The 15,018-nt window shown below is 41.5% G+C and overlaps 1 protein-coding gene across 2 annotated transcripts in view; it reads right to left on the bottom strand.

Annotated features, from left to right (window-relative positions):
• Nucleotides 1-1,301: 1,301 nt before the first annotated feature.
• Nucleotides 1,302-15,018, bottom strand: part of PELI2 (pellino E3 ubiquitin protein ligase family member 2) — a 124,687-nt gene continuing 110,970 nt past the window's right edge. For both annotated transcript variants that reach the window (XM_039536504.1, XM_039536505.1), the window contains 3 exons: nucleotides 6,493-6,690; nucleotides 5,506-5,694; nucleotides 1,302-1,911 (listed from right to left, as the gene is read on the bottom strand). In XM_039536504.1, coding sequence (XP_039392438.1) covers nucleotides 1,345-1,911; nucleotides 5,506-5,694; nucleotides 6,493-6,690 — 954 coding nt within the window. In that variant the 3' untranslated portion in view covers nucleotides 1,302-1,344. The remainder of the gene's footprint in view (nucleotides 1,912-5,505; nucleotides 5,695-6,492; nucleotides 6,691-15,018) is intronic.

Raw genomic sequence — 15,018 nt, 5'->3', positions numbered from 1 at the left:
AATTTCAGATTATCTACTGCAAATGAACAACCTATTCTATTGTGTGTATTTAATGATTACATTTGAATTCTGTTTGATTTGCAAACATTTTAAATAAAAATAGATTCCAGCACTTCTCAAAAATGCAAGAAAAGATGGTAATAAGTCAAACAAAAACTACAGTTAAATTATGGAAGGATGCTCTCCTCATAGCATTTTGGCTAGTATCATGTAAGTGAGCTTAAAAAAACCAGTAGCTTATTTTTAATCACTTTTTGATTTCTAAAGAAGACAGCATGGCCCCAATCCGGTCAAGCACTTAAGCCCCACTGAAGTCAAAAGGGCTAATGATGTGCTTAAAGTTAAGCATGTGCTTAGAATGCCTTGCTGGATTTAGGTTTATGTGCATAAATTCTGTATAACAGCACCTAAACCTATTTTCTATTGCTGCAGTGCTACCACTTCATTAATGCAATTCTTAAAGGGTTGCTACATCTTAATTAACCCAGTAGTTCCAGGCATGCAAGGTGAGCAGCAAGGGCAAGCCACATTAAGCAGAAAGAAAGCAAAGGCAGGACTACAAACATACAGAAACTCTCTCTTTAAAAGGTATAAACAACTTTACATGTGTAAAAGTAATTCAATTTCACAAAATGCAGGTTAAAAAAAAATCAACCATATACTGTATTTCATGAACACTGGATATATCCTACACTGAAAGGAAATCAAAGCAAACAGGAATTCCCCAGTTTCAAGTAATCCTTGATGCCTTTTTGGCCAACTGTATTATACCATAACAGGTCATTTAATAGCATTTATATGCTACAATTTATGCAGCTAACCTTTCATGTATGATCCAAATTGACAGTTATGTCTAGTTAACATTCACCTATGTTTGCCTACACATTCCATATTAGCTCTTTGAGAAACTATTCAAGTTAATTATATTGCAAATTAAAGACAAATTACATTCTGTATGTTCCTTCTAGATTTGAAAAAATAGGTTTTTAAAGGCTTGTCAAAGTTTAGAAGAAAAAAATTTCCATTAAAAAATCCAAGATTAAAAAAAAATTGACATTTTTTTTCTGATTGAGGGTACTAATAGAAAGATTATTACAAACATACTACAATTTGATCAAGATGACTTCATGAATATGCCGCTGATGAGCATGCAACACCACTGATATCTGTCAAGTTCCAGGTATCAATGTATCCCCATTTCATCCCCCATCAGGCCCCTTACCCCCCGCCACACACGTCCCCAGTAATAACAGTATTATAAAAAGGTAAAATCTAGAGTTAATGGCAAAATCTTCACAGTAAATTGTTAAAGAAAATGTTATTGTGGTCATTTGTAAAATGGCATCAGTCAATTGGACCCTGAAAAATTAGTTTGACGCAGTTGTGCTCCCCAGTCAGCTGCGCGGCACAAAAAGGGCAGGAAGCATGAAATGCATGAGTACCATGAGGCAGTGGGATTTGAGACCAGTATTTTGCAGATTTCTCAGAGCACACATGTCCACAAGGGGTGAAAGCATAAGTTGGAGGACCAGCATCCACATAAAACCCTGCCTCGCAACCAAGCCAAAGAGGCACATAGGGACCAACGGTTCTGCACATAGGACACTCGCGCTCATTGGCTTCTGTGTCACTGCGATGTCCCCAGTTGTGATAGCCATGAACGTGACCACAGCTAAGGTAAGCCCAAGGCTGTTTCTCTTCTACCACATCTTTACGGTTAATGCTGGGAAACGCTAAAGTATTCAGCCCAACAGGACACTGTGGCCTAGCGGCATTTATCTCCTGTCGCAAAGCTTCAATGTGTTTCTGAGTCGGTGTGTGAAACAGACCATCTGCTGTTCTCCACAGAAGAGTGGCTCCACACAGGTCAATGAGAGAGCCATCTTGTAGGATGTTGGTCTCATTTTCTACCTAGAGGTACAACACAGACATAAATTTGAGACGGATCTTTTACAGACAATTTAGCTAATTCTGTGAATGACTCCTTTTCCTCAACATATACTATTCACTACCACAATTCTCTGGTAAAATTCTCAGACTGTTTACAAATAACCTCTCTGGAAATTATCCTCCCCTCCCCAGTACCCCTTTGATGTGGGGGGGTCTCTCCTACCTACCATGTCTCTTTCTTTCTCATCTTCTAGTATGGATCTTCCCTGGGTCTCTCTAGCATGGATTTTCTCTGTGGTTGTCTGTTTTACTTACAGACAGTTCTGACAGGATTTAGAGAAAGTTCCCACTCCTTCATTCTGAGTTGTGTGCCAGATAGTCAGCTGTATCACTCCTTTAGAGCTTGCTGTTGCATTTTGCTTCCTTTGTTTGGGCGGGCAAGTGACATTTTATATTGCAGATATCAATGCTAGCCAAATTCACAAATACTTTTGTAAAGTTTAATACTAGGGCATAAAAGTAACTGACAGCTAAATCTTAGTCCCCAATTTTCAGAAGTGAGGAGCACCTATTACTCATTTTGAAGTCTATGGAAGCTGAAGGCACTCCACTCTTCTGAAAAATCAGGCTCTTAGTGTATAAACAGTCATTGTGTACAAACCACAGCATAAGATTTACTGTCTAAAAATTCTCATTTTCTCTTCTGAATGAAAGCAGGTGATTATGCAACATTGAGAGAATATACTTAAAAAAACAACAGCTTTGGTGCAGCTTTCTTTAATTTGTTTTAATGTCAGAAACATATAGGCAACGTGCGCTGTTGGTACCACCCTTGACATGCTGAATGCACATTAAAATGTGTGCGACACTAACTGAGAACAGACTGCTTCTCAGGAGCGAGAAGTGTATAATTTACCAGCATCAGCTTTACATATTGCTAAGGGGTGGAACATCCAGTACTGTCATATCAAATAAATATCCTGGATATTAAACAGAACACTTCAATAAGTGTGGCTGGCAGGAGGAGTGACCACCCTTGATATATTAATTTAGCCCAAATTTGTAGATTAAGAACAGTAAATCATCCCTATAAAAACCCTAGATAATGATACAATAATCTATTGATAAAAGGTAATTTACAGCAAGCGCTACAGGTATGAAGTTCAGTGATCAGAACAGAAGCTCATCAAATGAGGAGTCAGAGAATTCTTTACAAACAGAAAAGGGAAAGGTTTCTTGGTATCATGGACTGAACACATTGCAAACTTGGTGGATTCATTTTTACGAAGCCACTCAAAGAATATTGCTCACAGCAGTACTAACCAGTATGCCATGTAATTTTATTTACAATAAGAAGGCAAATTGTCTTATCTGTGCAAAAGGAGACGTATTTATTCTAGAGCCGCTTTTCCTCAGCAGCACTAAAAGGTGTTTTAGTAACAGTGTACAGTTCTATTCTGTCATTGTATTTTTGAATATAGCAAAGGCACCTATAGCCCAGGATATGGTGCTCTCCCTTTTTATATCAGTTACAACCAAACTAGAATTAATAAGTCAATGAATCATTGCAAGAGGTAGGAATACCTGGGGGAACAACAAGTGCCTACTCAGAAGGGGAGGACTTTTGCTTCTAAGAACTGCAGTCCTAAGCAACCCAGACAGGGAGCATCAGTCGTCTCCCCCAGAAATCCGTAACAGTCAGGGATGGAGGGAGGGGAGGGAAAGGGTGCAAAAAAAGAATCTCTTGAGCCCCAGAGTTGGAAGACGCAGTACGAGTGTGGCCATACAGTGGCGAGGAGGGGAAGAATGGGTTGCCCAGTAAGAAAAAATGTGAGGCTGAAAATGGATGAGTGGGGGATGGAAAATTATTACCGTATTTTTCCGTGTATAAGACGCCCCCATGTATAAGACGACCCCCACTTTTCTAACCCAAAATTCAGAAATCAATATTTTAAACATAAAACAGAACACATTTTTATTTAGTAATTAGGCAACACTTACGTACCAGTACTATGATATTATGCATCACACTTAGCTTGATTGGAAGAAGCCTGTTTGCAGAGACAAGGTATGGGAAGTTTCGCAACCGCGCGCAGGGCCGGCTCCAGGCACCAGCTGAGCAAGCTGGTGCTTGGGGCGGCATCCTGCCCAATCCTTTTATTTTATTTATTTTATTTTTTTTGCGCTTCGCCGCTTCCGCCGCCCCTGCAGGTTTTTTTCTTTTTGGTTTGCTGCTCCTGCTGCCCTATAGGGGGCGGCAGCGCGGAGGAGGGGAGCTGCTGGGAGTGGTGCCAGGTCTGCAGCAAGCCCGGCACGGCAGCCCGCATCCCTCCCTGGCCGCCCACCCGAGCTGCACGGAGCCCTCCCAGCAGGCAGTGCGGCGGGAGGGGCCGCAGGGCGAGCGCCCCCTTAAGGAAGCCCTGACCAGCCCCCTTCTGTCTCTCCCCCCCGCCCCGGTAGCCGGGGTGCGCACTCCGCTGCCCGGGGTGTGCAGGGCTGGGAGTCCCCCTGCACCCGCTGCCCTGCAGGTATTTTTTTTTCTTTTTTGTTTTTTCTTCCCTTCGCTGCTCCGGCCGGGCGGGCGGTTTGTTTCACGCGCCCCCCCGTCGCTCCGACCGACCAGCAGGTTTCACACACCCCCCCCCTTCACTGCTCCGGCTGGCCAGTTTGTTTCGCGTCCTCCCTTTGCCGCTCTGGCCGGCCGGGCGGTTTGTTTCGGGCCCCTCCCCCCCCCCCCCCTTTTGCTGCTCCAGCCGGCAGGTTTGTTTCACGCGCCCTCCTCCTCCCACCCGTCGCTCCAACCGGCGGGCAGGTTTCACGCCCCCCCCACACACACACTTCGCTGCTCCAGCCAGCAGGTTTGTTCCTCCTCGCCCCTTCCCTGCTCCGGCCAAGTGGCAGGTTTGTTCCCCCCCTCACTTTGCTGCTCTGGCCCCCGCGCAGGTTTTTTGTTTTGCTTGGGACGGCAAAAAAGCCAGAGCCGGCCCTGACCGCGCGGTTCTCTCCTCGGCTTACTTCCGTGTATAAGACGACCCTCAATTTTTAGTCTAATGTTTTAGGAAAAAGTAGTGTCTTATACATGGAAAAATACGGTACCTACACTTCCCCCAATCCTCAGAGTCTAACAGCTTGATGGCTGAATAGTTACATCTGGCCCCTCCTTAGAAAAAAGGAAGGAAGAGACAGATGAGGAGCTGGGAAGGAGAGCACTGTAGCAAAAAAAAAAAAACAGAATAGACATTGAGATGTGCAAACCCCTCCCCTTAAAGGCTTGGTAGTAGTATGGGGACCCTGCTTTCTTTCCCTCTCCCTGCTAGTGGCAGATCAAAGGGCAGCCAGGCCTCTTGGGGGTCTTTAGGAAGCTGGAGGAGGAGCAGTAGAGCTGAGCTTCTCAGGACTGGTGTGTGGGTGTGGGTGTGAGTGTGGGTGTGAGTGTGGGTGTGGGTGTTCTTTCAGTGATTCCCTGCCCTAGTGCTAGGTGTGACAATGCTCAGACACAATACTGTACTTCATGTACCTCACACCTCTAATATCACAGTTCTCAGTACCAGAAAACAGAGGTTTTCCTATGTTAGTAGTACTTTGGTTTTGAATAACTGTGCACTTTCAACTTACTAGCTTCCCCCTTTGTTGAGCAGATCTGGTTTCTCGCAGAGTATATACATCACCACAGACAGAGATTTCCCGCCACACTCCAGGTTTAGATTCTTCGGTAAAACCTCCTTTGGGATGCATGACCAGAACGCCATTGGTTGTTAATCCATCCATGTGCCCATCAGGATTTTTCCATTTTGCTGCTTTTTCCTAGATGTAACACCACAACAATGGGAAAGAAGGCAGCCTTTTACTTTCAAAGCCTCAAGAGGATCGGCACTCAAGAATATTTCACCAGCAGAGTTAGTGTTTATAAGGGTGAAAAACACTCTTGATGAATTCTAAGGCTGGTGGGGGAATATTGTCAAAGCAGCAAGAGATTTAGCTGCACATTTTAAACCAGTATTTAAACTTTTGCAGAAAATTGTTACTTCTAACTCAATAAACCAAATGTCATACATGAGTTGTTTGTGCAATCACTATGTTGGCTTTACAGACATATCAGCTAACACTTAAATCATGAAGATGCTGTTAACCACTATAGTTTATATAAATAACAGGGTTCACTGTGGCTTGTACTGGGTGGCTGTTATATCTTTTCTTGGTAGCTAGCACTCATATAGCCAAAACAACCCCACTGTAATTCTAATTAATGGTGAATACCTCATCAGAACTCATGTTGCGCCCTGAAGAGCTGTTGCGAGTCTTTTCAACAAACAAACAAAAAAAAGAGGCCACTTAATTTAAACTCTGATATTAAAGATAGGTAGAAGCCACCGTGAAGAGTTCACAGAGTGGCGATAAATTTGGCTAATAAATTTGAAGTTTCCATACATTTTTCAAATAATAGAATTACTGAGGTTTTAATAAACCTTGGCACCAAAGTCAATGGTAATATACACAATTTGTAATAAGCAAATTCTTGTGCTTTGTTTTTTTTTTTAAATCAGTCATATGGCATAGTGGATATTTTTGCTCATAGATAACATAGCAATCAGTAGTACTTACTCCAAGAAATATGTTTTTAGAAGAGTCAAATCCTGCTGCAAAAATCCTCGCTGTATACGGTGCATTCCTATCGCAGACAATCCTGCACGCAAACCTGGATATGGTGCTTTGTGTGATCTGAGTTTCATCATTGTTTTGACTGCCAGAAATTGTATCTGTTACTACAAAGTCTATAGGGCTTTCTGTTGATCTCCCAACCTGCAAAAATTCAAAATGTACTTGATATACAGCTCTCTAAATATACCTCACAGAAACATCAATGCTACCATTTTCACAAAGTTAATTTTTATCACATCAATTATCCACACTCTGCCAACCTCCTGTCTGGAAGGTGAAACTCCTGCTCTGGACTGTCATATTTTACATATTTGCCCTTGGCAAAAATTCACCATTTTCACAGCAAGACAGCTTTTCATTTGATAAAACTGCTGTGGCTGTGTATGTACTGGCAAATCTGAAACATAACTTTTGGATAGGGGAGATTTTGTCTAACAGTGTGAAAATGTTGGTTACTGCTGTATATCACCCCTCCCCCCCCGCAAATAAATACTATACTCCTACATTCAGATAAATAAAAAGTTAAAGAACTTTCTACTGTCATTTTAAAATTGCCATGAAATTAAAACATGTTTTTAGACCAAAACAGCAGTTTAAAAAATATATCTTCACAGAAAATGAGAGTCTAATTCACATTTTAGATATCATTGCATTTTGTAAGTCTTATACATAAGATTCTCAAGACAGGATACTCATTTGGCCAGATGCATTAGAACAGGGGTCGGCAACCTTTCAGAAGTGGTGCGCCGAGTCTTCATTTATTCACTCTAATTTAAGGTTTCGCGTGCCAGTCATACATTTTAATGTTTTTAGAAGGTCTCTTTCTATAAGTCTATAATATATAACTAAACTATTGTTGTATGTAAAGCAAATAAGGTTTTTAAAATGTTTTAAAAGCTTCATTTAAAATTAAATTAAAATGCAGAGCCCCCTGGACCAGTGGCCAGGACCCGGGCAGTGTGAGTGCCACTGAAAATCAGCTCGCGTGCTGTCTTCGGCACGCGTGCCATAGCTTGCCTACACCTGTACTAGAGCCACCCATGTATTTATGCAAGACATTTTAAATAACACTTTTTGTATTAAACACTTACTCTGAGAAAAATAAAGCAGCTGAGATAAAGAACGAATCTCTCATAAGGAGTCCTAAGCATTTAAACCTTTCTCCCCACATCTATAAAACAATTATAAAACAAGGAACAACTGTGCATTTGGAATTGCAAATTATAAAATGGACAAAGGGATCTGACTATCGAACAAAGGTGCAGACACAACACTGAGCTGGGACTAGTACTTCTATATGCAAGTAATGTTACACCACTCAGGACAGTAATCAGGTAGTTACAGGTTAGAAACAAAAAAAAGGAATTTAAAGTACTTCTGAACAGATGCCTTGTGACCTGCTGCTAAGCAGAAGAAAAATTATAAATATTTTGTATGCCAATGTTTCAGAGTAATAGCCGTTTTAGTCTGTATCCGCAAAAAGAACAGGAATCCTTGTGGTACCTTAGAGACTAACAGATTTAATTTGAGCATAAGCTTTCATGGGCTGCAGCTCACTTCATCAGATGCACAGAATGTAACATATAGTAACATATAGTTAATTAATTCTCATTTAATTTGAAGCTTTTCTGAAGCTTCAAAAACAGACTAACGAGAAACTGCTGAACTAGAATTAATTTGCAAACTAGATGCCATTAACTTGGGCTTGAATAGAGACTGGGAGTGGCTGGGTCATTACACATATTGAATCTATTTCCCCTTGTTAAGTATCCTCACACCTTCTTGTCAATTGTCTGGAATGGGCCATCTTGATTATCACTACAAAAGTTTTTTTTTCCTCCTGCTGATAATAGCTCATCTTAATTAATTAGCTTCTAAGAGTTGGTATGGCAACTTCCACTTTTTCATGTTCTCTGTATGTATATATATCTTCTTACTATATGTTCCAGTCTATGCATCTGATGAAGTGGGCTGTAGCCCATGAAAGCTTATGCTCAAATAAATGTATTAGTCTCTAAGGTGCCACAAGTACTCCTCCTTATTTATATATAAGCTAATAACTTCTCAATGAAGATCTTTAAAAAGTTTTGTGAGGAGGTTACAATCTGTGTAGCTTACTTGCACTTCAAAGGCAAGCAATGGGAACAGATATATGGATCCATCATGTGCATAAACATCCCTGCGGGTAAAAAAGAGCCAATCTCTAAAACATCCCCCCCTATAAATCCACTTTGTCTATACAAATAGAGAAGAAAAGCTCTCCAAGAATTAAGCAAATATATGACACTGTTAATATTCACCCTATCAAATGAACCTGTAGCAACATCAAACTATGCAGCAAACCCACCAATACATGCTGAGCCTGACATTTTAACATATTAATATAAAAGCAAGCGAGGCTATTCCCCTGCCCCAGCTCCAGATTGGTTTTAGAATTTAGTAAATCTGCTAAAGCAAAACCACATAGAAATAATGAAAGTACTAATCGGTCTAACCAAAACTATTCACTTCAACTTTTCAGAGAAAGTAAGATTTTTAATAGAATATACAAAACAGATACAGTAAAAATTAGGTACACAAAGTTGGATGTGTCACAGTTTGTGCTCCTTAAAAAAAAGTCAAACTAAAAACATTATAGAATGCTCTATTAATTGTATCTCCCTTGAAATCCTATTTCCAATGGACTTGTATTTGCCTCCCTATGGAATTCCTGTTAAAAGGTACCATTGTTGCACAGTAGCAACAGATTGGTCAAATTCCCACCTGACTTCAGAAAGTGTTACAGACTTAGAATCTGTTCCACCTTAATTCAAACCATAACAATGTGAGGGTCACCTCAGTCATGCTGAAGCTAATTAGCTTTATTTTGCTTTAATATGAAAAAAATTCAGCTGTCTCAGTAACCTGCATATAAAGGTTAAACTTGGTCCTGATTCGGTGGTAGCCTTTGACAGATTTCCCAACAAACTTTTAGCACATGTTGAAGGCTCAGAAGTTATCTTAGGGCTTGGCTACACTGGAGAGTTGCAGCGCTGGTGGAGGCTTTACAGCACTGCAACTTAGTAACTGTCCACATCTGCAAGGCACATCCAGCGCTGCAACTCCCTGGCTGCAGCGCTGGCTGTACACCTGGTCTGCTTGGGGTATAACGAGTGCAGCGCTGGTGATGCAGCGCTGCTCGTCAAGTGTGGCCACACACCAGCGCTGTTATTGGCCTCCAGGGTACTAGGAGATATCCCAGAATGCTTTTAACTAAATTACTCTTTGTTTTGTTATGATGCCTCTCTGTTTTGTTGTGAACTCGGGGCTCCGGGAGCTGCTTATCTAAAAAACAAACACAGCTCTTGTTTGCTGTGAATGAGGCAGGCAGGAGGATGAATGTCTACAGCTAGTGTTTGCTTGAGGAGAGAAACAGCAGGGGGGAGAAGGGAGTCCATTGGAGCAGCTGCTTATCTGGTCTGCAGGCTATTTGCAGTTAAGAGTGAATGAGGGGTCAAGGAAATGGTCAAATTTTGCAAGGCAGAGAGCTGACACAGCTTCGGCTCCAAAAATCCACTCTCTCTCTATCCCCCACTCCCTGTCACACTCCACCCCACCCCCCTCTTTTGAAAAGCATGTTGCTGCCACTTGAACGCTGGGATAGCTGCCCATAATGCACCACTCCCAACAGCGCTGCAAATGCTGCAAATGTGGCCACACTGCAGCGCTGGTAGCTGAGAGTGTGGCCACACACCAGTGCTTTCCCTACTCAGCTGTTCGAACACAGCTGTAACTCCCAGCGCTGCACGTCTGCAAGTGTAGCCATGGCCTTAGATTGTGCCTTTTCTTATCCATTGCACATGAATACTGAAGTCATCAAGACACTCTAGTCTATGATTTTGCATACTGATGCAGAGATCAAATGCTATAAAATGTAAAAACACACTTATAGATCTACTAACAGGGACATCAGACACTACTATGTAAGTTGTTTGCTTACTACAAGTGTTTCCCACTGTATTTCTTCCAGCTGTTAAACCTCTAACTCTGGATTGCTATTAGAGCTTTTAAGGTAGTTACAACAACAGAAGAATGGTCCTATTGGCCTTGAAAGCATGACATCAATCCAAGTGTTAACTCTTGGCTTTCTGCATAGCCATATCAAATCACCTGGCAACAGGGAATCTCAACTGTTTTAGACACTAGCATTAAGATCTTTAGGCTTGAAGCTTTTATTTCTTGTGTCCATCGGGCTTAGTGGCACAGGATAAAGATAATCCTGAGATTAACACATTTGCGTTGATAAACATATATTTGTACTAAATTTATATTCTGATACTCCATTCTCTTTGTAAAATGACATGCAGTGTTCTGTTACACAGATATAATTCTACATATTAAATGCAGTAAAGCCATTTAAAAAAAATCTCTCAACATTTTAAAAAGTAAGTTCAGCATTTGCTAGAGGCACTAAATTCACTCAGGACTAGGATACTTTAAAACAGCAGTATACTGTCCTTATGGATGTGGCAGGAACTATCTTCACTATCCAGTCTCCATGCCAATTCAAATCTTTTGCCTTTGAGACTATCAAAAAAAAAAGTTAATCAGTACCAATTGTAATGATTTTGGCCACATGGGCAATTATTCATTAGGAGATAAGTTGACCATTAAGTCATTTGACAGAGTCAGAGGACAATTACTCTGTACCTACACTAGATTTGATCTACCAATTTAGAGGTGAAAGGTTCTGGATTTCATTACCATTTCTCTGAAAGATTTAGTTCCCCCACCCAGTGTCTTTCTTTTGGAAGGTCATGCTACTAAGTATCAGTTTGCAGATTGTTGCTTCCATTTTGTTTTAATACTTTATGAGCTCTTATTTAGAGAGCTATAGGATATAGTTTGGGACACATACATGAAACATGCTAGTGGCTACAAACACTGCTGTACTGTAATGCTGAAGTACTCCTGAAAGTCAATCATAACTTTTCCTGCTGATAACCTGTCAGACAGCCTCACTGCCCATGATTTGTTATTAAAAGCTATAATAAGTCACCCACTCATTGATCCACTAGTGTCTACTTAAGATCACTCTTTAAAGATTCAAAAAGCTTCAAAAACAGACTCCAACAAGAAACAGCTGACCTTGAATTAATATGCAAACTAGATACCATTAATTTAGGATTGATAGAGACTGGAAATGGCTGAGTCATTACACAGATTGAATCTATTTCCCCATGTTAAGTATTCTCACACCTCTTGTCAACTGTCTGAAATGGGCCATCTCGATTATCACTACAAAAGTTTTTTTTCTCCTGCTGATAACTGCTCATCTTAATTAAATTAGTCTCTTAAGAGTTGATATGGCTACTTCCACCTTTTCATGTTCTGTATGTATATATATCTCCTTACTATATGTTCCATTCTATGCATCTGAAGAAGTGGGCTGTAGCCCACGAAAGCTTATGCTCAGATAAATGTGTTAGTCTCTAGGGTGCCACAAGTACTCCTGTTCTTTTTGCAGATACAGACTAACACGGCTGCTACTCAAACCTATCTTTGAAGATGGTGGGCCAAATTCTCTGATGATGTAAACAACCGTTGACCCATTGACTTTAATGGAATTTTACTCAATGACAACGGAAGAGAATTTTACCCTACTACTTTAAACAGAACATCGGAAGTTCTGCTCTACTCTGAAAAATAAAGCTTTCATACTCAATAAATACATTCAGGGTCATCATTGCTTTATAGTACGTGTGACGTTATTGACATGAACTATGACCATATAGATCATTGTTGCAACCACGGTCCTATGTTTGCACCAGGTCTTTTATAGAGGAGGTCAAATGGGGTGTCTATGGAAAGGTTGTAATTTGCTGGTTATGATTATGCTGTCTGTATGTGTGTATCATTTTTGTATTTGAAGTTATGAATATTGGCTATGTACTTGTATCTCAATGTGTTTGATTCTAAGTAGCCTCAGTGAAGCATTTGGTCAGCTTCTTGAGAAAGGACTATTCTCAGTAAGTGCCCAGTCAAGAAACTGACAATGGACTTTGGGAGACGCCAGTCTATATCTGAGATTTTCTAGGAACGTTTCAACACTAATGTAAACAATGGCGTCGGCCTGCAAAAAGCTGAATCATTCATGGACATGAGACTTGCCCAGGTGGCTACAAACTCCATCTTGTTGCTGTGACTTTGCACAGAAGAACAAAGGGGTTTCTGCCCACAAGAGAGAATATACAAGGCCCTGGGAGCCTCTCCATTTTGTTTTCAGCTGGCTCAAGAGACGGCCTCTCCACCCCAAAGAGATGCCTGAAAGAAACTGGAACAAAGGACAGTAACTACGGGGGTATGAGTGATTGCTGGACCCAGACTAGGAAGGAGTCCAGTCTGTGAAAGAAGCTTATTGGAACATCTCTGGGGGTGAGATTTCATCTGTAATCAGTTTCTTAATGTATTAGGCTTAGACTTGCATGTTTTGGTTTGTTTTACTTGGTAACTTACTTTGTTCTGTCTGTTATTAATTGGAACCACTTAAATCCTACTTTTTATATTTAATACAATCACTTTTTACTTATTAATTAACCCAGAGTAAGTAATTAATACCTGGGCAAGCAAAGAGCTGTGCATCTCTCTCTATCAGTGTTATAGAGGGCGGACAATTTATGAGTTTACCCTGTATAAGCTTTATACAGAGTAAAATGGATTTATTTGGGGTTTGGATCCCATTGGGAGTTGGGTGTCTGGATGCTGGAGACAGGAGCACTTCTTAAGCTGTTTTCAGTTAAGTCTGCAGCTTTGGGGCATGTGGTTCAGACCCTGGGTCTGTGTTGGGGCAGACTGGTGTGTCTGGCTCAACAAGGCAGGGTTCTGGAGGCCCAAACTGGCAGAGAAAACAGGCTCAGAGGTAGTCTCAGCACATCAGGTGACAGTCCCAAGGGGATCTCTGTGACCGAACTCGTCACAGAGGGGACAGCAGGCTCTGCAAGGTTGCCACTGTGAGGGAAATCCTCAGCCAAAGTAGGGCTGTGTGCTCAGCTGCCTCTCCAATGGATCCGGACCTCAACATTGGACCCCTGTCCTACGAGCCTCCCCAGCTGCACCTTCCACACCAGCTGAGTCGGCTGCGTAACCTGCAGCCGGTCTGCCTCTGAACTGTGCCTAGGAAACAGCTGTACATGCTCATGCTCCATACCCTTCACTTCCTAACCCTTGTGTCCTGCCCCGACACCAAGTAGCAGGACCTCTTACCACCCGTGGAGAGCGATAAAAACAAACCTACTTAATGATGATACCCCATTTACAATTACATTTTGAGACTGATCAGTTATCCAGCATTTAATCCATTTAATGAATTCCAGGTTAATTTTTTCTCTCTCTAGTGTTTTGATCAAAATGTTGCATGGTACCAAGTCAAATGCCCTACAGAAGACTAAGTATATTATGTCAATACTATTACATTTATCAACCAAACTTGTAATCTCATCAAAAAAAGATACCAGGTTCGTTTGACAGGATCTATTTTCCATAAATCCATATTGATGGCATTAACTGTAAGAAACTCCTTTAGAGAGACAAGGTGCGTGAGGTAATATCTTTTATTGACCAACTTTTGTTTGTGAGAGAGACAAGCTTGTTCAAGCACTCTGTGTAAGATCAAAAGTGTGTGTCTTTCACCAACAGAAAACCTTTTCTTGGATATTAGGAAAAACTTTTTCACTAGGAGGGTGGTGAAGCACTGGAATGGGTTACCTAGGGAGGTGGTGGAATCTCCTTCCTTAGAGGTTTTTAAGGTCAGGCTTGACAAAGCCCTGGCTGGGATGATTTAGTTGGGGATTGGTCCTGCTCTGAGCAGAGGATTGGACTAGATGACTCCTGAGGTCCCTTGCAACCCTGATATTCTATGAAAAGATATTACCTCACCTAGCTTCTCGCTCAAATATCCTGGGACCAACACGGCTACAGCTTAACCTCCTTTAATTCTTTATTAATCAAGTCCCATATAAGCAGCTCCATTATCTTGCCCAGGGTCAATATCAGGCTTACAGGCCTGTAATTACCCAGGTCATCCCGTTTACCCTTTCATTAGCTTTCTTCCAGTCTTCTGGTTCTGCAACTTCCGCAGTGTTCCAAGACTTTGGCCATGTCTACACTTACGGTGCAATATGGGGTATGTGTAGCTACACAATGCAGTGAAACACAGCCTGTGTCCACACTTGTCACTGCAGTGTTTAGCTACATGCAGCAGTGAAAGGCTTCGGCAGCTCCCCACTGTGGCAACGAAAGGTTCCAGCAGTGGGGAGTAAATGGGGAAAGGCTTCCGCAGTGGGGAAGCAGCAGAACAGTACACTGCTAAAAACAGAAGGGTAGATGTGGGAGGCACCGCTTGGGTGTATAAAAAGCTGTGTAGGGCATACAGTCAAGAATTCAGGCACACAGGGCATTCTTTTCTACTCTATTCGCCCAAGCTGTCTCTCA

Source organism: Mauremys reevesii, linkage group 4 (assembly GCF_016161935.1).
Source record: "Mauremys reevesii isolate NIE-2019 linkage group 4, ASM1616193v1, whole genome shotgun sequence".
In the NCBI taxonomy this organism is placed as follows: Eukaryota; Metazoa; Chordata; order Testudines; family Geoemydidae; genus Mauremys; species Mauremys reevesii.
Note: the sequence above shows the minus strand (reverse complement) of the source record. Positions and strands in the feature narration are given on the sequence as shown.